The 20,821-nt window shown below is 36.8% G+C and overlaps 1 protein-coding gene across 2 annotated transcripts in view; it reads left to right on the top strand.

Annotated features, from left to right (window-relative positions):
* RASAL2 (RAS protein activator like 2) overlaps positions 1 to 20,821 on the top strand; it is a 362,379-nt gene that overhangs the window by 191,061 nt on the left and 150,497 nt on the right. For both annotated transcript variants that reach the window (XM_021706868.1, XM_008073803.1), the window contains exon 3: positions 891 to 1,017. In XM_021706868.1, coding sequence (XP_021562543.1) covers positions 891 to 1,017 — 127 coding nt within the window. The remainder of the gene's footprint in view (positions 1 to 890; positions 1,018 to 20,821) is intronic.

The raw sequence follows: 20,821 nt of genomic DNA on the forward strand, positions 1-20,821 counted from the left end.
TGTTGAAAACAGTATTGGAGCCATAAGAAATTAGGGATTACAATTAATTACTGACATACTTTGTCAAACTCTTTAACATGTTACCAATATAATTCTGAATTCTCTAAAGGTTACTGGTAAAATTTCATTTGTAAAAAGCTTAGAATTACAAAAAAAGAAAACTTAAACCATCTCATTACTCTACAGTAACTTTTTTTGTATGTTTTAAAATAGTTATTGGCAGATTTTTTTACTATACATAGCTCTCATTCTGATATGCAAATAACCACTTGATATGTTTCTGAAACTTTGTCAGGAGAATATTTTTTAGGATTATAAAAATGATTTCACCTTTGAAAGAAAATACACCGTTTTTATATAGGTTTCTATACAAACATCTATCCAAGTTTTCATTGAAAATGTGTTTTACTATGTCTAAGTACTTTATTCTAAAATTGAAGTAAATTTGGGTGATTTTACTACCTTTATCTAAGAAAACCTCCTTTTAAGATAATTTTGAAGCTAAATTTTTTTGGTCAAATTTATTTCTATTTACCTTATTGAACATTGGGCAAAATTGGAGCATGTGAACTGTCTTCTGATGTAAAAGAACCTTTTGTGTGGGTGTTTAGTTTTCTGAGCTACAGCAACAAGTACACACCTGGATATAATTTGTACATACTTCATGTAATCTAGTTTACATACTCACTTTTCCTGTTCTTTCAGTTTTCTTTTTAAAGGAAAAGGGGTTGATAATACTTTAACAATGTATATATTTCATTTCTGTTTTTCTCCTGCTTTACTCTGCTTATTACACACTCTTGTCTTGATTAACTTAAAACATTATTCAATCAGAAGTGCTATGGCGAGGTCACTATTAAGTTTCACCTCTTTTTCTTTTGGTTAACTAGATACCTTTGGACGGGGGACAGGAGCAGCAGCCCGAATCCACCAAAGGGCGATGCCTGAGGAGAACTGTCAGCGTCCCTTCCGAGGGTCAGTTTCCTGAGTACCCACAAGAGGGCGCCACTAAACTGGGTAAGCTAATACTAAAAGCTGAGAAATTTCTAGCTTTTATCTGATAATTTATGAATTTGTTGCTGTGTTACAGTAATACAAAACATCCTGCACTTCCTGTTAAGTAAGTATGTTGAAATCAGTAGCATGTCTAGCGAGAGTTAGAGGTCATTAGAGAGTTCTGCTCTTTATAATCAAGTGACAGCAAAGCTATTTAATAGAGATTGGCTTTATCTGAGCACTAGTAAGGTTGCTGTTTAAGTCCTAGCAGGCTGAATGATGTGTTGTTTCTGGGGTTATTGCTCAGTTTAGGTTTTAGAAGAGTATTAGGTGATCTTGTTGAAGCATAAGGTTCATAATGGTACTAGTGTGAGGACTTAGTATTGAGTAGTTAAGATATATGCTGTTTGTATAGCTACTAGTGTGGTCTTGTACAATATAGTGTCAGATAAGGCTAATTTAGCCAAGTTTATTATTTTGCATTTCCTACATATGTTATATGCAGGACTGTGGTGGGGTGGGCAACAGAAGGAAGAAATTAAAACATTGTTATCTACTAAAGGAATTAATGTCATTATCAAAGCAGCCAGCTTTTTCCTCATTTACTACCAAATGTATTCTGTTAGATGTTTTTATTTTTTCTTTTTTTGAGTTGGAGTCTCACTCTGTCGCCCAGGCTGGAGTGCAGTGGAACACTCAGGGCCACCCCAGCGTCAACCTGCTGGGCTCCAGCAATCCTTCCACCTCAGCCTTCCAAGTAACCAGAACTACAGGTGTGTGCTACCACACCTGGCTAACTTTTTATTTATTGTAGAGACGAGGTCTCACCAAGTTGCCTGGGCTGGTCTTGAACCTGCGGGCTCAGGCAATGCTCTCGCCTCAGCCTCCCAAAGTACTGGGATTATAGTCTGAGCCACTGAGCCCAACCTATGCTTTTCATTTTTGACATGGATATTTAAATAATCAGACAGGTCAGGTAATTTTAAGGGAACATAATTGAAAATAAAATAATGAAGAATTTGAAAAGTAGGAATTGCTTTAGTGTTTTTGCATTGTATTTTTATTTGCTTAGTGAACCATAAACTTTTGATATTTGGTAAGTGGATAAACAGAATCATTTATTTTCTCTATAGTAATCAATATAGATAAATCTGTGAATCTGTTTTTGTTTTCTAAAATCATGGTTTGCTTTGGGGCCTGAAGGGGGAATTGCCTTTTTCTTCATTTCTAAATGGAACCCAGAGCTCTTGGTCAGAATTTGAATTTTTTGTTTTTATTTTTATCCTGTAAGAGTTGTGGTTTTTCTAGAAGTTAGCAAATACGTTTTCTAAGGAATCATACTTAGAGAAATCAAATTTTTCTCTCATCTTATTTCCATTGTACTTCTTTAGCATGCATTGAAACCAGTTCAAGTGTGGGCCCAAATTCTATTGAAAACATGTCTAGGTGTGACCATTTTATAACCTATTTATATTTCACATAGATCTTCTGTGTGATTTGAATTGGCTTGGAGTAACCTTTTTGCAACTATTTATAATGTTATGTTGATGATTGTCCTTACCAATTCTCTAGGAACTTTTGACTGTTCAAACTTGGACCCACAAAAGTCAATGGACTTTAAGGAAGTACAGTTATAGTCTGAAGAATTATTACAATGTTATAGAAGAGAGAACTATATAGCAAATTGCTAACTATCTACAGTGTTTCAGGTACTGGTCCCAAGGACAAACTAAGATGAGGTAGCAAATGTGTCTGGTCCAGAACTAATGCTTTATTATTTGTACTTGACAACAATTTTGGTAACCATCCTGACTCCTGGTAGTCTATGATCATTTTTAGAGTGGATGTCCTAAATTCACACTAAAAGCTGTCCTCATAAATGTTAGAAAGGAAAGACTACATCTAGAGCCATTCTTTCTTAGATGTCAATCTAATTGGAATTAGATATTATTCTCTTCTTTTTAAAATTTCCCTAGTAATTTTTCTTCAGGCAAAATTTTCTGCAGGCAAACATTTCATTGGATAATTGCTGTATATGTAACATTCTATGCAAGTCCCTAAGAATGAAAAGAGGTATAGGATAAGATTTCTGCTTTTAGAATATTTTTCACACAGTTAGCAAGATAGAATGAATACATGGCAAAACAAACATGTTTGTATACAAAGATCAATTGTCTTTATATATACTAGCAACAAACACAAAATGAAGAATTTTAAAAATAATATGTATTATAGCATCACGCGGTAAGTTCCTAGAGGAAAAGAGCTAATGAGAGATGTGTAGGACTTCTACATAGAGAACTATAAAACATAATTAAAAGAAAATAAAAATGATTTAAATAAATGGAGGGCTATAGTACCATGACCATGGTTTAGAAGACTTAATATTTTCTGTCAGTTATCTTCAAGATGAAAATTTCAACATGATACTCCACTCCCCAACCCCACCATCACACACACATATATGGAATGGCAAGTTGATTCTAAAATTCATCTGGAAATGCTATGGACCAAGAATAGCCATGTTAGAAGAAAACAGATGAAAAAAGTCTGTGAATATCTAGATCTGTTTTTAAAGTACAGTAAAGTATTGGTGGAAGAATAGACAAATAGGTTAATAAAACAAAATGGAGAGTCCTAAAACGATCCCACAGGTATATGGACATTTGGTGTGACAAAGGGGACCCTGCAGAGCAGTGGGGGAAAGATAGTCTTTTTAGTCATGGTTCTGAGGCAGTGAGATATCTATGGGAGGGTGGGGTGGGGAGGAATTAACTACTACCTTACACAAAATCAACTCCGAGCACATTGTAGCTCTAAACAAGAGCGGTAACACAATAAAGCTTCTAGAAATAATATAGAAGGGTATATTTATGATGTTGGGTAGAGAAAGATTTCATAACCAGAAATAATTGATAAGTTGGTCTATATTATGATTGGGAATTCTGTTTATCAATACACAGAAAGTGAAAAGACAAACCACAGAGTAGAAAATATTTGCAACAACTGTAGTGAACAAAGGTTTTTATCCTGTACATATAAAAGCCCCGACTAGACAATAAGCAAAAAGCTTGAACAGATATTTCACTGAAGAGTTCACTAAAGAACAGACACAAAATAGTACATACTATGTGATTCCATTTATTTGAAGTTCCAAAACAGTCAGAAGTAATCTAGATGTCAGGATGATGGTTACGTTTTGGGTAGGAGGCGTGAATAGTGATGGGGAGGAATGTGACGGTGATTTCTGGAGTGCTAGTAATAGTTTATTTGTTGACGCATGTAGAGTTTATACAGGTGTGTTCACTTTGTGATAATTCATTGAGCATATGTTTGTTATGCTTAAAAGGAGAAAAATGGAGACGAAAACAAGCTAGACTGTGCTGTCAAATAAGTGATCTAGACTAAATATTACAAAGGGCATAGTAAAGATCATTACTGACTGTAGTCAATTTTGTTGTATGCTACAGGAGTTTGAGGTTACAGCGAGCTATTTTCATGCCACTGCACTCCAGCCTGGGCAACAGTTACACCCTGCCTCTAAAAAAAGGAAACAGAGAGGAAAAAAAGGAAGATAAAGAACAAAGTGCATACTTAAGTTGATAGTCATATGGTGGCAGCAGTAGTGTAGTGACAGTGATTACTGCTACCCTACTGTAGCTGTCTTAAAACTTAACAGCAATTAAACTTGGATGGATTTAGAGTCTATCATACTCAGTGGCCTATCACAGAAACAAAGAACAGAGTACCACATGCTCTCACTCATAAGTGGATCCTGAACAATTACCATAATACTTTAAGAAAGAGATTAGCAGTTGCAGGATACTGCTGGGGTGGGTGTAGAGAGGGATACAACATCAATAAGGGTACCTGATCTCAAAGGCAAAGTGGGGACCAAAGAGAGGCCCAAACTTTACCTGTGTGATGATCACTTGTATACCTAATCCTGAATTGTACCCCACATCTTTAAAATAAAAAAATTTTTAAAAAACAACAGCAGTCTACTGATTTGTCCCTTGTATTTCTTCTGGCTCTCAATTTGATGGCATAATACTCATAGAGGCACCAAGAAGTAACCATATCAGGATGCATGTTTTTTGAAAAAGATGTAATCCTATTAATAGTTTCTTCCTGTCTTCTTTTTGTAGTTGGTAATTTAAATTTAATAGCTGACCAAAATTTTATTTACCCCAAGGTTGGAGGAGGGGAGGACTTTTAAGAGGTTATAAGTTTCAATAGGTCATTTCTTCAGAATACCTAAAAACCAAGCTTTTAAAATTTTCCCTATCCCCTATAAAAGCATTTTTCACTGAGCTCCCTCCCCCTTTTCTATCAATTACTAAATGAAGCACACAGTATAAAAAAGACAGACGAGAGGCAGTTTGTACTTATAGCTAATATTGTTTGTTTGTAGTATTGTTTTTAGATTATTTCAACAAAAATGCTGGATTCATTTGAAAAATCTTGTAGAATTTCCTACATCTACCCCCTCAAACGGACATATGCACATTGTATTTATAACAAAGGAAATTTATTGATGGTTGTCCACATTACTATTATTGTGGTAAATTACATTGTATGGCTTTTCTTTTTCTTTTCTTTTTTTTTTTTTTTTGAGTTGGAGTCTCACTCTGTCACCCAGACTGGAGTGCAGTGGCCGGCCGCTCCCGGCCACCGCAGCCTCGACCTGCTGAACTCTGGCAATCCTTCCGCCTCAGCCTTCCAAGTAGCTGGAACTACAGGCGCGCACTACCACGCCCGGCTAATTTTTGATTTATTGTAGAGATGAAGTCTCGCCAAGTTGCCCGGGCAGGTCTCGAACCCGCGGGCTCAGGCAATCCACTCACCTCAGCCTCTAAAGGCGTGGGATTGCAGGCTGAGCCACCGAGCCCGGCTGGCTTTTATTTTTCAAAAAGCCATTTGTTTATGCAGCCGGTAGTTACTGAGTGCCAACTATTTGTCGGATGCTGTTCTAGGTTCTCAGGGTTAGCAATGAAAAAAAAAATAGACAAAAATCTCTCTCTTCATATAGCTTACAGCATATTGAGGAGTGATAGACAATAAGCAAGAATAATAAGTGAATCCCTGGGGGTGGGGGCTTCCACCCAGGGAAACAGCTAGTATAAATTGGGAATATGTGTGGAGTGTTTGATGAATAGCATAGATACCAATGATGCTGGAATAGAGTGAACAGTGGGGAGGGTAGTGGGAGATGATATTATGAGCCCTTGGGTTACCAGATCCTGAAATACTTACAGGTCATCATAAGGGCTTTAACTTTTTCTCTGTGAATTGGGAAGCCATTGGCTTCTGTATTGAGAGTAGAGGTGCAGGAATGGGAGTTCAAGGACCAATTAGGATTCCATTAGGCGTCTACACAAGAGCAGCTTGGGCCAGAATGGGATCACTAGAAGAGTTGAGAAGTAACCAGTCTAGGTACATTTGAAAACAGGGCCATCAGAATTTCCTTAATGGGGAATGGGGAGACACCCCTTATCCACAAGGGTACCTGAACGATGCATATTTATATACCTAACCCTTAACTTTACCCCACAATTTTGAAATAAACAATATGATTAAAAAAAAAAGAATTTCCTTAATGGATTGAATATGGATGAGAAACAGAAGAGTCAAGAATGCTGGCTAGAACAAACAGGTAGAGGAATGAAGTTACTATTTTTTAAAATGAAGAAGACTGTGGGAGAAACAAGTTTGCAAAAGGGTGATTTAGGCTGGGAATGGTGGCTCACACCTGTAATCTCAGCCCTTTGGGAGACTTAGGTGGACAAGACTGCTTGAGGCCACAAGTTCGAGCCCAGCCTGAGCAACATTATGAGACCCTGTTGCTTAAAAAAAAAAAGAAAGAAAAATTGTGATTGACCAGAAACTTAATTTTGGACACATTAGACTTGAGGGTATTATTAGGCATCCAAGTAGAAATATGTTGGCTGTTTAAGTCTGGAAATAGATGGAGAAGTACAGAGTGGAGGTATAAATTGCAGGCCTTTAGCAAACAGGTGATGTTTCAAGCCCTGAGATTGAATGACATTCCCAGGGGAATGTGTATAGGTAGGAGGCAGAATTCCAAAGACTAAGCCCAAGGACGGCATTTAGAGGCTAGGAAGACAAGAAAACACTAGCAAAGGAAGAACTAGAGAAGAAAGATGAAAATCCAGAATTTTGTTTCCAAATAAGTAGGTCAAGTCAAATGTATATGGGGAGGAAGTGGGGAGTTCTTAAGCATAGTATTTACTTCTTATTAACAAGGGTTTTCAGTTTCTTGAATTCAGCAGTTTGTAGATTACCAAAGACATTAAAATTGACTTTGATTTTTATTCACCATTTTTTCCCCACTGAAAACGAGTTGTTTTCTTAAGGCACATGAGCATCATGTCTAAAGCACTCACTTATAGAGTTAGAAAATCTAGAAAAAACGATTTTCCCCTGGTAACAGTACAGATTTAAATGTATTCATCAAAAGATTGTCTAAATTTGGACTATGCAGAACATGACTTGGTGAATTTTCGAAAGGAAATAACTTCTTCAGATGGTAGGTTTCTTTGTATACAAATAATACTGGGAAATACATTAATTGACCATGCGAGCTAGAATTAGTAAATACTCATCTTTAATGTAAATGTAACCACAAATTCAACTTAAAAAAAAAAAACCAACAACAAAGCTATCAAATATCTGCAAGAACTCTGAGAAAGGGAAATAGTGAAAGCTGAACATTTTTTGTGAACTATACATTTATGGAAGAAAATGTCTACTACTTGCTTACTGCCTGGCTGGTGGGTAACACAAAGATGAATTGGGAACTCAGTCGAATCTGTTTATTGAATTTATTTAATATTCCAATAAAGTTCATGTTCACATGCCCAAATGGGCAAACTAAAGTATGAAACTGAAATGAGCAAGTATACTTGTTTGCAGGTAATATCATAATCATGATCATAAAGCTGGTTTAATTAAAAAATGCCAGACGTTCTTAAGTCCAAGTCTTTCTCACCTCTCAAACAGAAAGTTCAGATTTAACTAGTAAATCCCAAACCAGATATCCAATAACTCAAGACTGCAGAGGTCTCATGCCTCTATTTTATCTATTATGATAAAAGCTTAAATTTATCCCATGTTGTTGCTTCTTGGATTTTTACAAAAACTGTGCATGTGGTAATAAATTTGTTTTATTATCCTGGAGTCCTCAAAGACCCAGAAACATTTGGCAAATGTATTTAAAATTATAATTTAACATAGCAAGCCTTAGGAGAGAATATATCAAAAATCGTTTAGAATCAAAGCCAACTATTCAAAAATTTTGTTGAATAGATACCAAAAATTTTGTTGAATAAATACATAAAGATACCAAAAAAAAAAAAAAAAACCTGAAAAAGGAAGCAAATTGGAAAACTTTGAGGGAAAGCTAACCACATATACCATCTTTTATTTAGTTTATTGACCTAAGTGATAACAGTTTGAAGAAACTTTGAAAGAAATGAATATTAAAGCAGAGTATGCTCCTTGAAGGATTTATAAAATTATTATAAAAGATAAAGCTTTTGACTAAAATTATTAGAGGATATTGATTATTCAAACCTTCACTTTAACCCTGACTCTTTCTGTTAGATTGTTAACTTAGTTCTAACTTTCTTTATTTGTAAACTAGTGGTAACTCTCTTTTTATTCCCAAGACATTATTAGGTATATTTAGATATTTTATGAATATTTTCAAGATGCTAGAATCCTCTATGAAATACAAATGGAAATACTGTTGAAAGAGAGGATAATGAGTAGTGAAGGTTTACTATTATAAAAGATATATTATTCCCATCAATTAATTAATTAATTAATTCATTCATTCATTCATTTTGAGTTGGAGTCTTACTCTGGCGCCCAGGCTGGAGTGCAGTGCCACACTCCCGACCACTGCAGCCTCACCCTGCTGGGCTCCGGCGATCCTTCTGCCTCAGCCTTCCAAGGAGATGGAACTAAAGGCACACACTACCATGCCCAGCTAATTTTTTATTTATTGTAGAGACAAGGTCTCACCAAGTTGCCCGGGCAGATTATGAACCTGCAGGCTCAGGCAATCCACTTGCCTCGGCCTCCCAAAGTGCTGGGATTACAGGCTGAACCACCGAGCCCATCCTATTTCCTTTTAAAAACAATATAATAAAAATGCTGATAAGTCATGTCTGTGTGGTAGCACTCAGTATTTAGATCGACTCTTAAATTAATGTGTGTATTTACTCAACCAATAGTCTTGAACTTTATGGTGATGTACATATAAATGATGAACGTCTTTATGAAAAAAATTAATATCCTAGTCTTTCTAGCTCTGAAAGTTGGAGTCAGTGGATAATGATGACACCCCCTTGGTTTTCTTTGAAGTTTCCTAAAAGTGTCAAGTCTTGTTCCTCTCCTATAAAATAAACTAAGGTCATTTGACAACTATCTATAAGAAAGCTCACACTGAGATAGCTGTGTAACATCCAGCCTTTATATTTGTTCTCCATCATTAATAGATTGCAGTTATACACAAGAAAATTGAGAAACGCTCAAATGAGCTCAAGAATCATCAAAAATGTTATGGATAATTAACACAGAAGACCCTGAAATAATGTCCCTGAAGGTTTGTGATTGGATAGTTTGGGGTTTTCTTTTAAAAAAAACAACAACAAAAACAAAACAATGAGATTGTATATATTTATTTTTGAATCTGATTCAGTAAGATATGTGTGGTAATGCTGATAATATTCTGGAATAACTGTCTTGAATCTGGGATAACATAGCCATCTATAGTCTGTTCTACTATAATGTCATATGCAGTTCTAAATTGCAAATAGGGACATAGGGGCTAGGAGCACTACTTTCAAAAACATGGTCAGAGACACATAAAAATGATAGAACTGGGTAAAAAAATGCTACATTAAATATAGCACTTTAGCTTGAAAAAAAATCCTAAAGTTTACTTGAAGTGGACATCAGACTAGTTTGTAAGTGTATTGTGAAGTGATAGAAGAAGGGTTATTTAAACTCAAACCGAAGGTTGCTATATCAGATGTGTGGCAACGAACTCAGGCAGCTAGATGGTAGATATTTGAGGTATATATGTGTATGAACATTTTGTATCTTCAACATGAGTACAATTTTATTTGTTCATCTAGTGTTTATCACAGCTGAAGTTTGTGCATAAGCACGTGCAAATTTCATGTTGTGTGCAAATTGGTCCCTAAAATAAATAAACTGCAGTAGAACACTAAAGTTTTCAAGGCAAGAATTATAACAGGACTGACCTCACTACCACTCTGTTCTAATCAGGTTTGCCCATTGGAGAGAAACTTGCATTATTTATAACCAATTGAATGCAAAAATGTGTTACTTTTGAACATATTTCTGATTTTTTTTGGAAGTTAGTTATTTGGATCTCAAAACTGATATGAATAAAATAAAACTAGTACTTAAGTCCTAAAGCTAACCTACTAAAACCAATTGCAGTTTTACTCTTATGAGATAGATTTTGATTGACATTTATAATATTTTTTTTCTATTGGGAAATCAGTTCTAAGTTAAGGTACCAGACCACAGTTCCTTCTAACTTCTAAGTGGCAGTTTGTATTCCTTTTTTTTTTCTTTCTTTTTTTTTTTTTTTGAGTTGGAGTCTCACTCTGTCGCCCAGACTGGAGTGCAGTGGCCGCTTCCGGCCACCACAGTCTCGACCTGCTGGGCTCTGGTGATCCTTCCGCCTCAGCCTTCCAAGTAGCCGGAATTACAGGCATGTGCTACCACACCTGGCTGATTTTTTTTTTTATTTATTGTAGAGATGAGGTCTTGCTGCCCAGGCAGGTTTTGAACCCGCGGGCTCAGGCAATCCACTCACCCCAGCCTCCCAAAGGCACGAGATTACAGACTGAGTCACCGAGCCTGGTTTTGGCAGTTTGTATTCCTAATTGCTCTTTTATTTTCCTAATCCACAGTAAACATTTGCTCACTTCTGTGAAGGTAGCTCCAATTCAGTGCTGCCATTTATGGTTGTACAAACTCTGCTACCCAATTCCTAGGAGTGCCTGTCATCTAGCTGACCATGTTGACTTGTAGTTATTTTATAAGTTTTCAATAGATGGCAGTACAGTGTCTTAAGTGAAGGGCTCCCTATGCAAATCATTTGTATAGGCTTTGTCAGGGTTGCTGTTCCTAGTTTATACATTTAATTTCTGTGGAGATTGGTGCCCAAAAGGACCAGAGTAGAGTCTTCTAAATTGTGATACTCACCGGGCTCGGTGGCTCAGCCTGTAATCCTGCGCTTTGGGAGGCCGAGGTGAGTGGATTGCCAAAACCTGGGAGTTCGAGATCCGCCTGGGCAACTTGGCAAGACCTCATCTCTACAATAAATCAAAAAAATTAGCCAGGCATGATAGCGTGTGCCTGTAGTTCTGGCTACTCGAAAGGCTGAGGCGGAAGGATTGCCGGAGCCCAGCAGGTCAAGGCTGCAGTGGCTGGGAGCGGCCACTGCACTCCAGTCTGGGTGACAGAGTGAGACTCCGACTCAAAATAAATAAATACATAAATAAATAAATAAATAAATAGTGATACTCAGGCTGGTGGCTCCTCTTAATCAACTCTAAAGCCAGATTAATCTAATCAGGTAGGAAGAGGGATGAGTGGTGGTGTAAACAATCAGGAGTGATTTTTAGATTTAGCCTGGACTTTGGGAGAAGATAAATGGCAGAGTAAACACAAGCATCTAACTTTATTCTTTGCAGAAATCCCACTAGTAAAGGTATTTTATTTTAAAGGCATGGTCCTTCAAGGGTATGGAGAATGAAAAAGACGAAAACAACCACACATATGTGTAAAAATTGAAAGCAAATAGAGTAGGGTAAATGACATAGCTCACTTAAGAGAGCCAAGTTTAGTCTTGCTATGTATAAAACTTAAGAGCCCACCTGACCTTTATTACAGAATCTTCATGTGGCTCAGGAATCGAGCCAGAAATATCTGGTCATGGATTGCCAGGTCTTCTCCTCTTCCCCATTCTACTGAACAACTGCCCTTCCTACCTATACTTCCAGCCCTACGGTAAAACACCAGGTGTGTTCTTTGAAGGAAAAAAACCCTGAAGATCTTTGGATTGAAAGGTACCAAGCAAAATTGAGAGTAGGTCATTTTACCAAATACGAGGGAATTAAGTGAACATGTGCACATTGGATGATGAGACGACTCCACCTTTTCCCCCTTACTTGCCTTTACCCTCCAGGCATGAAATTAGAGTCCCCTTTGGTGTATTTAACTCACCTGAGAAGAAAGATATACAGATACTGACCTTCTTAAGACTAACAGACATCTGAAGAAAGCCTCTAGCATGAAAGAAAAAGACTGAAACATTAAACCAACCCCCCCCCAAAAAACAATTTAGAGTCAGGAACAGAAAACTTTTAAAAATGATTAGTATCCTCAAAGACATTACATACATGAAACAAGAACTGAATATTTTACAAAGCTGAAGAGCTCTTGTCTATGGAAAAATTATGACAAATAAAACTTAATAGACGGATTGGAAGATGAAATTAAGGAAATAACTTAGAAAGTAGAGGGGAACAAAATAATTAGAAGACTAGCCTAGGAAGTCCAACATCAAATCAACAATTCCAGACAAAGGAAAAGAAAGGAAGGAAAACAGTAGCAAAATAGTTTAAGAAAATTTCCCATCACTGAGATATATGAGTTTCCAGATTGAAAGGACTGAGTTCCCATGACAAGGCACAGCTCTTGAAATTTAGATTATCCCAAATGACAAAGAGACAATCTTATAAACTTCCATAGAACAGGAGATCAGATTATATACTCAAGATCAGAAAGACTTCAGACTTCCTGTAAGCAATATTAGAAGCTAGAAAACAGTGAGAAATTGTCCTCAAAATTCTGAAGGAAAAATTTTTTTCCAATCTGGTATTCTGTATTTAGTTGTAAGCCATTAGTCAAGTATGAGGTTAGCATAAAGACATTTTCAGACATGCAAGACTTTAAAAAGATTACCTCCTATACATCATTTCTCCTGAAGCTACTGGAAGACATCCTAAGAATGAGAACAGGAGAACCAACAAAGGGAGAGACAAAGGGAACTCTTGGGAGAACACTATAGGGAGAACTGAAATTGTCCATACTAGGTGTAGAATGGAGACAGCTTGTTCATACTGGAGCAGCTCACAAGGCTATGATGAAAGACTTCTCTCCAAGAGGACAAAATTGACATAATAACTGAATGAATTCATATAATAGAAAGAAAATTGGGGATTGAATTAACAATATGCACATAGAAAAAAATTTTTTTGAATTGGGGGGGTCTCACTTAGTTGCCCAGAGTGGAGTGCAGGCTTACTGCAGCCTCAAACTCCTGGACTGAAGGAATCCACCCTCCTCAGCCTCCCGAATAGCCGGAACTACTATGGGTGTGTACCACCGTACCCAGCTAATTTTTGAGTTTTTTGTAGAGACAAAGTCTCACTGTGTTGCCCAGTCAAGTCTTGAACTCCTGGCCTCAAGCAATCCTCTTGCCTAAGCATCCCAAAATGCTGAGATTATAGGTGTGAGCTAAGATGCTCAGCCTGCACATCGTAATTAATCATATGAATAATCAAACAGTAACTACAGGAGAAACAGAAAAGTAACTTAGGGTATAGAGAATGCTTATACAGCACTTTTATATATGTATTAACTTTTTAAACCTTTTCAGCCCACAGGTAGTTACTGTTATTATGAATGTTTTTTTTTTTTCTGAGTTGGAGTCTCACTCCATCGCCCCAACTGGAGTGCAGTGGCCGCTCCCGGCCACCGCAGCCTCGACCTGCTGGACTCCGGCGATCCTTCCGCCTCAGCCGTCCGAGTAGCCGGAGTTACAGGCATGTGCTACCATGCCTGGCTGATTTTTTTTATTTATTGTAGAGATGAAGTCTCGCTGCGCAGGCGGGTCTCGAACCCGCGGGCTCAGGCAATCCACTCACCTCAGCTTCCCATAGGCGTGGGATTACAGGCTGAGCCACCGAGCCCGGCTATGAATGTTTTACAGGCAAGGAAACTGAGGCATAGAGAGATTAAGTAACTTGCTTAAATAACTAGACAGCCAGTAAGTGGCAAAGATAGGATTTGAACCCAGGAAGTCTGCCTTCAGCATCTATGCTCTTGATCACTATGCAATATTTTGCATAGTATTTACTGTGTGGCTGAAGTCTAGGTAGCATGTGCGGTCATAATATTGTTTTTCCTTAACAACACTGGTATGCAACTGCATAGGTAGGATGAGAGAATAGGAAGTATGTATTCCTACCGGGGTGGTGATGGAGAAGGAAAGAGTAGGAAGTTAATAGATGATGTCTAAAATGGAAAAATTAAAGAATATCAGTCTAAGCATATTAATATTTGATAATACCTTTCAAAAGAATTGACTAAGAGAGATAAAAGTTGTTGCTTCTGGGGAAGGAAAAGTGGTAGAAGAGGAAGGCTGGGGATTTGTTTGTTTTTACAAACCATGTATAGCCAGTAGATTCTTACCTATGTGCAGTTCTTATTTTATTGATAAATTAAAAGTTAAAATTTTTAAATAGGGAAAGGCAAATTCAGTTCACAGGAAAAAAAAGTAAGTTTCCAATTAAACAGGAGAAAAAGACACTATACCTCACTTATAATCAAATAGAAGCTACAATGAGCTGCCAGTATTTAGCCTGTGAGATTAACAAAGATAAAAATGTTTGTGTTGGAAAGATAGAAGGCAGATAGAAGGTAGCCTCTGATGGATACAATTTAGCAAAAATATCCATTCCCTCTGCCCAGAGCAGCAGTTTACTTCTAGGAATTGATCCTAGAGATTTACCAACACCGTCATTGCATGAGTGCATATAATAATGTAAGAACAGACACAGCCTCAATATCCATCCATAGGAGATTATTTAAATAAGTTATGTTAAATCCACATAATGAATTACTGTGCATTCATTAATAAGAAAAAGTAGTTATGTGTGCAGTGATATGAAACAATTTCCAGGTACTGTGTTAAAGGAAGGGGAAGTAGGTGCAGAAATGTGTATGCATATATTATACTATGATTTGTGTAAGAAATGTCATATAGATATAAGTGTGTGTGTGTAGGTGTAGAACTGTTTAGAAGAAGCCTTTAGTAGTGGTTGTTTCTGCGACAAGAACCAGAGACTTGGTGGATCAGAGTGGGAGGGAGATTAATTTTTCATTATATAACCCTTTTTCACGTTTTGATTTTTTTTTTTTTTGTCTTTTTTTTTTTTTTTTTTTAGTTGGAGTCTCACTCTGTCACCTAGGCTGGAGTGCAGTGGCACACTCATGGCCACCGCAGCCTCGACTTGCTGGGCTCAGGAGTTGCTTCCACTTTAGCCTTCCAAGTAGCTGTAACTATAGGTGCGTGCTACCACGCCCGGCTTACTTTTCTGATTTATTGTAGAGAGGAGGTCTCACCAAGTTGCCCAGGCTGGTCTCAAACCTGTGAGCTCAGGTGGTCCTCTTGCCTCGGCCTCCCAAAGTACTGGGATTACAGGCTTGAGCCACCGTGTCCGGTCAACATTATAATTTTTAATCAAATGTATAAGCTAGTATTCCTAAATAATAACAATGCAATAATACTAATAACTAAAATAATAAGGGAGAAGAGAAAGAAAAAAGGGAAGAAGAAATCTGCCCATAATGAGGGCACATTTCAGTTCTTTATGATGTATTTTAAAAAGAGGGAAAACAGTGAATTAAAATCTCAGGTAATTAACTGGAAAGGAGTTTTATATTGTTGACAACCTGTGAGTTTCATATTACTAAAATAAATTGTTTTAAAAATTAGCTAAGTTTCTTTTTACTCTCCAGCCATTAATTTGTAGTGGTAATCGAATATTAACTTGGCCATTAAAACAGCTTAGTTTTGTTTATTTTTTTTTTTTCTAAAGAAGAGAATTTGAATCTGATAAATAAGACTAAAACCTCCTTTGAATTTTAGGTTAGATTGTTATAACCTAATAGATTATGAACATAACCTATTAATATATTGGATGCTTCAGGAATATTTTATAAAAGACATTTTTTCCCCTTGTCTCTTTATTAGATGAAGTTTAGCTGAAATTAGACTGAGGAACACGTTTTCTGTATATCATAAATATAGTGCCTGTGATTTAATGTATCATTTTGATTGTTCATACTTCTGCCAACGAGTTCAAAACCCACAGACCATCATGGCAAAATACATTAGAATTCATTCCACATAGGTCTCCTATGGACTTATAGCAATTTTTTCTCATGTGAGATCTGAGAAGATGGTTTTCTAGATTGACTAGGAGTATTTTTGTTATATTTCTTGTAGTGTTGGATAATTAGAATTCAGAAAAACATCAGTAAAAAAAATTCTTTGTAAGTCATTTTCTTTTATAGTTTTCCAAGTAGTATTAGTGATGGGTCTAGCAAGTATTGAACTTAAAAAAAAAAAAAATCCTTTTTCTGCTCTTAAAATGACCCCAGAGTCCTACTTTAGATTATGGATTTGCCAGTGATCTGCACAAAAGTGAAATAAATAAAATATGAACTACTGGGTTAGTGGACAAATGTTACACTTCAAACTACCATTTTATGAATTCAGACTAATTTTTAACATTCTGTGGTTTAGCCTTGTGTTAAGATTTTATCTCTTTTTTCTTTCAAATATTGGGAAAACTGTTCTTCAGTATGCTCACAATATTGTTTTTTACTGAGATTCAGCATTTTCAATGTTTCTCTGTCAAGTGTTCAGTGCTAGTTGTAACATCCTATTAGATTTGAGCATAATAGGTCAATACTTTTACAACTAAAAACAGCTCCTTCTCACTTTATTATTGTAACTATTAAGTCATAAAATGTGCTCAGTTTAGAAGCTAACGAGGTTAAAACCAAATTAGTGCATCAATTGATCCCCTATTATGCTCTCATTCATGGAGTCAGTCACCACCCTTCCCTGGTCACAGCCACATCCTGAGTTTTCAGTACATCAGCTAGTTCTAGCACTGATTGTAGAAGTTAGAGCACGTTAATGACTCACCAGTTCTTCACTACCTTTTCTAAAAAGTAGTTTATCTGTGTTCAGTATCTAATAATTGTTTTCTATACCCTGAAATCTGGCTTTACCTGTTTATCTGCCACTGAAATTACCTCCAGTATCAGAGATGTGATAAGTTCCATAACTTTAGTCTTCTTCACCTTCTAAGGTTTTAAGTTTTTTAATGTTTTCTCTTTCTTTCTTGACAGAGAAGCATTGAAAATGCTTCCCTTTCTTGACTTCTGTGACTTCTCCCCGCTTGTGTCCTGCCTCACTGTACCTTCTTTAGTATTTCCCACTTTTTATTTTTTATTTATTTTTGAGTTGGAGTCTCACTCTGTCACCCAGACTGGAGTGCAGTGGCCGCTCTCGGTCACTGCAGCCTGGACCTGCTGGGCTCTGGTAATCCTTCTGCTTCAGCCTTCCAAGTAGCTGGAACTACAGGTACGCGCTACCATGCCTGGCTAATTTTTTTGATTTATTGTAGAGATGTGGGCTCGCCAAGTTTCCCAGGTGGGTCTCGAACCCGCGGGCTCAGGCAATCCACTCACTTCGGCCTCCCAACATGCTGGGATTACAGGCTGAGCCACCGAGCCCGGCTTCCCACTTTTTAAATGCAGTTATCTAAAGATCCTATCCTCATTCGTCTCCACTTGCTTTGTCCTTTCTTGGGAGTTGACTCCACCTTTATTCATGTTTCCACATGTCATCTCTGTGCCAGTAACTTTTAAATCTCTGTTTTTGGCTTCCACTTCTCTTTTCAATTCCAGACCTAAATTCCCAACTGGTCATGTGAACATCTCTACCAGAGTATCCACTACTGAAAGCCATTATCTTGGGTGAGTTCCCCTTCTTTATTCTCTCTATCCCTCACAACATATTCTTATGCAATAGCTGGTTCTGATCATGTGACTGCCATCCTTCTAGTCCTTCTGACTCTACGTTACTCATTTGTTTCTACCTAGATAGCTTAATAACCACACACCTGTCTCTTCTTCTTTCCATTTTTGTCCTTCTGAATTACTAATTTCATTACTCATTTGGCATTATCTTAGAGCCAGTTAGGCATTATCATATTACTTTTCATGTTTAAACACTGTTACTGGATCTCCATGTTCAAATTTGCAGTGGCACTAAAGGTCTTCTATATTCTGGCCCAGACTTAGCACTCTAAGATCATCTTTCCTTACCTTCCTGGAGGAACATGCTCTGGGCTCTGGCCTCACAGGACTGCTTCGGGCTTCCCAGGTGTTCTCACACACACATTGGGCATCACCTGAAACACTTTGCTCTATTCTATCTACCTTCAGTCACATATATGAAAATTCCACTTATCCTGAGGGCCCAATTAGATACCATCTCTTGGCAGTCTTTTTCTTCATTTCACTAATCAGAGTTCATCAGCATTTATCTGTATAACAGTACTTTGTGTATTTTTAATATTTGATACATGTCCTTTTTTTCAGTAAGTTGTTGGCATGTGTCTTCTTTGCTAGATTAGAACCTCTTAGTTGGCAAGACTGTATCTTACTCACTTTGGTATCACCACAGCAGCTAGCAGGTTGGTTTGTACATAGTTGCAGGTTAAGGGAGCGACTGTTGAGTGAACAACTGATGTGAGACACATTAGAGAAACTCTTCCTTGACTTTTTCAGGTGAAGCACTTCGAAGTGAAAAACAATCCTAGATTGGGGAAGTATTTTTTATCCTGTTGGGAGAGCCATACTCACTTTAGAGGGACAGTTCAGGAATGCAATTAGAGAATTGCTAAATATCATTGTATAGCCACAGGACTATAAGCAACACAGTCAAAACTATTGGTTTTGGTAAGTACAAGGTAGGTAATGACATTGTCCAAGTTGACAAGTCACAGTATCAAGTGTATCTGGTTGTGAATGTCGACTCCCAACTCTCTCTTCCATTGGTCGATATCATAACCATAATTGTGTTAGTGAGCAAGATATTTAGGTTTCTTTTAAAGATTCTGTTAATCGTAAATAGATTTCATTAAATATTTTCTTATATCTATGCAGAATGGTAAGAGAAAATAAATTAGGTTTATGAAAGAAAATGACTATTTTCAGCTTGATAGCATAAATGTGTAGTAGGTTATTAAGAGATTAATTAGTCTATCAAAATCACACAAGCAGATTTAGCAGTTATTTCACAGATAGAGGGTTTATTGCTTTAGGAAAGAAAATGCATGCCTGTGCCTAGAACTCATTCTCTCTGGAAGGATTGCCTTTACCAGGATGGTGTTGGGTAGTGGAAATGGCACAAGCTGTGAAGTTACCCTAACCTGGATTCAGATTTTGTGTCTTCTCCTCATTAACCCTGAACTTCTGCTTGCTTGTCTGATGAGATTTTTATTATAATTTGAAAGCAGGAGCAACAATGTAATCTTTGATTTGAAAAAATCTTCAATAGTCTCTGATTTTTACAAAATCATGAAACCAGGGAGACAGTAGAGTAGATGTTGTTTTTCATTTTGCTTAGACAGGTTTAAATCAGCCCAATAAAGAAATTTGAGGATGCTCAGAAAGTATTTTGTCTCTGTATCTTTGACTTTACTCATTTCTTTTTCCATTTTCACTTGCATAGTTTGGCAAATTTTTTTCTTCTAAAGCACAATCATAATTCACCAAGTTGTTATGTAATTAAGGTAGAAAGATGGGGGTGGAGTTGTTTATAATGAATCTTGAAATATATTTTGGAAATTTGATGTGGGCTCTTGACTGCCTAGAACCTTTACTAAAAGGAAAAATTAATAGTTCAGTTACATTGAGCAAAGTTAGCTAAATATTGTTTACTTTAGTTGTCGCACGTGTGCTCTCTCTTTACTTTTTTGATAGTCTAGGATTGGCTAAGCTGTTTACCAAAACTTTTTAGTTTATATTTCAAGCAGAAGGTTTATAAATCAGATTGGTAGAAAATTTAGTTTAATTTGTGTGCAAAACAGACTGGTGCTGCCTCCAGGGATGCAGTGTTTGTGTTATGTTGACCCCCTTGGCACCCACTTGCCAACTGATCTCTGTAGTAACAATACTTAACAAAGAAAGCACCCCAGTTTCTCATAAAGCTATTGTGTTCACTTGATTGTTCTGATTATTTTCATGTAAAATTTACAGCCTATTTTCTTTCCCTTTGCCTTCAGATATTTGCATGTTAACTTTTATCCCATTTAATTGATATTTAATAACACAGCAGGAAATTTCCATTCATTTTATTATTTTCATTCTACTTACAAAATTATTATTTTGTCTGTATTTGATATGTTCTTTCTAACTCTGGAGAGTAAGGAGCAACAGGAAAAATTCAGGGTAGAAAAGAATGGAACATGAATTCACAGGATGAGAAGGAAGTAAAAGAGACGGGATTAAAAGTTCATTTTTTTCTACTTAAAGGCCTTTAGATTTTTTCCCCCTGTTGCTTTGATCAGAGTAGAGCCATTAAAGAGTCAAAAACATGCAAGTGTTTATACAAACCTTTTGTAGTTAATTTATAAAAGTAGGAGTTGAAAAGTATTCACTTATATGTGTGTACTAAGAACCAGATGAACTAGGGATAGAGCTAACAAACTAATAAATTGAGTTTGACTGAAAATAAGAGGAGAGAAAAATATATATAAAAGCAGAATACTATTAGTAGTGCATATCACAATTGGATGGAAATAGCCTTAGTATAGCTACTAAAAGCTAGAAATTTCCACAGTTTCAGAGAACTACTCAGGAGGCTGAGGCAGATGGAAGGATC

Source organism: Carlito syrichta, unplaced genomic scaffold (genome assembly GCF_000164805.1).
Source record: "Carlito syrichta isolate Samal-C Ts95f unplaced genomic scaffold, Tarsius_syrichta-2.0.1 Scaffold316187, whole genome shotgun sequence".
Taxonomy (NCBI): Eukaryota; Metazoa; Chordata; class Mammalia; order Primates; family Tarsiidae; genus Carlito; species Carlito syrichta.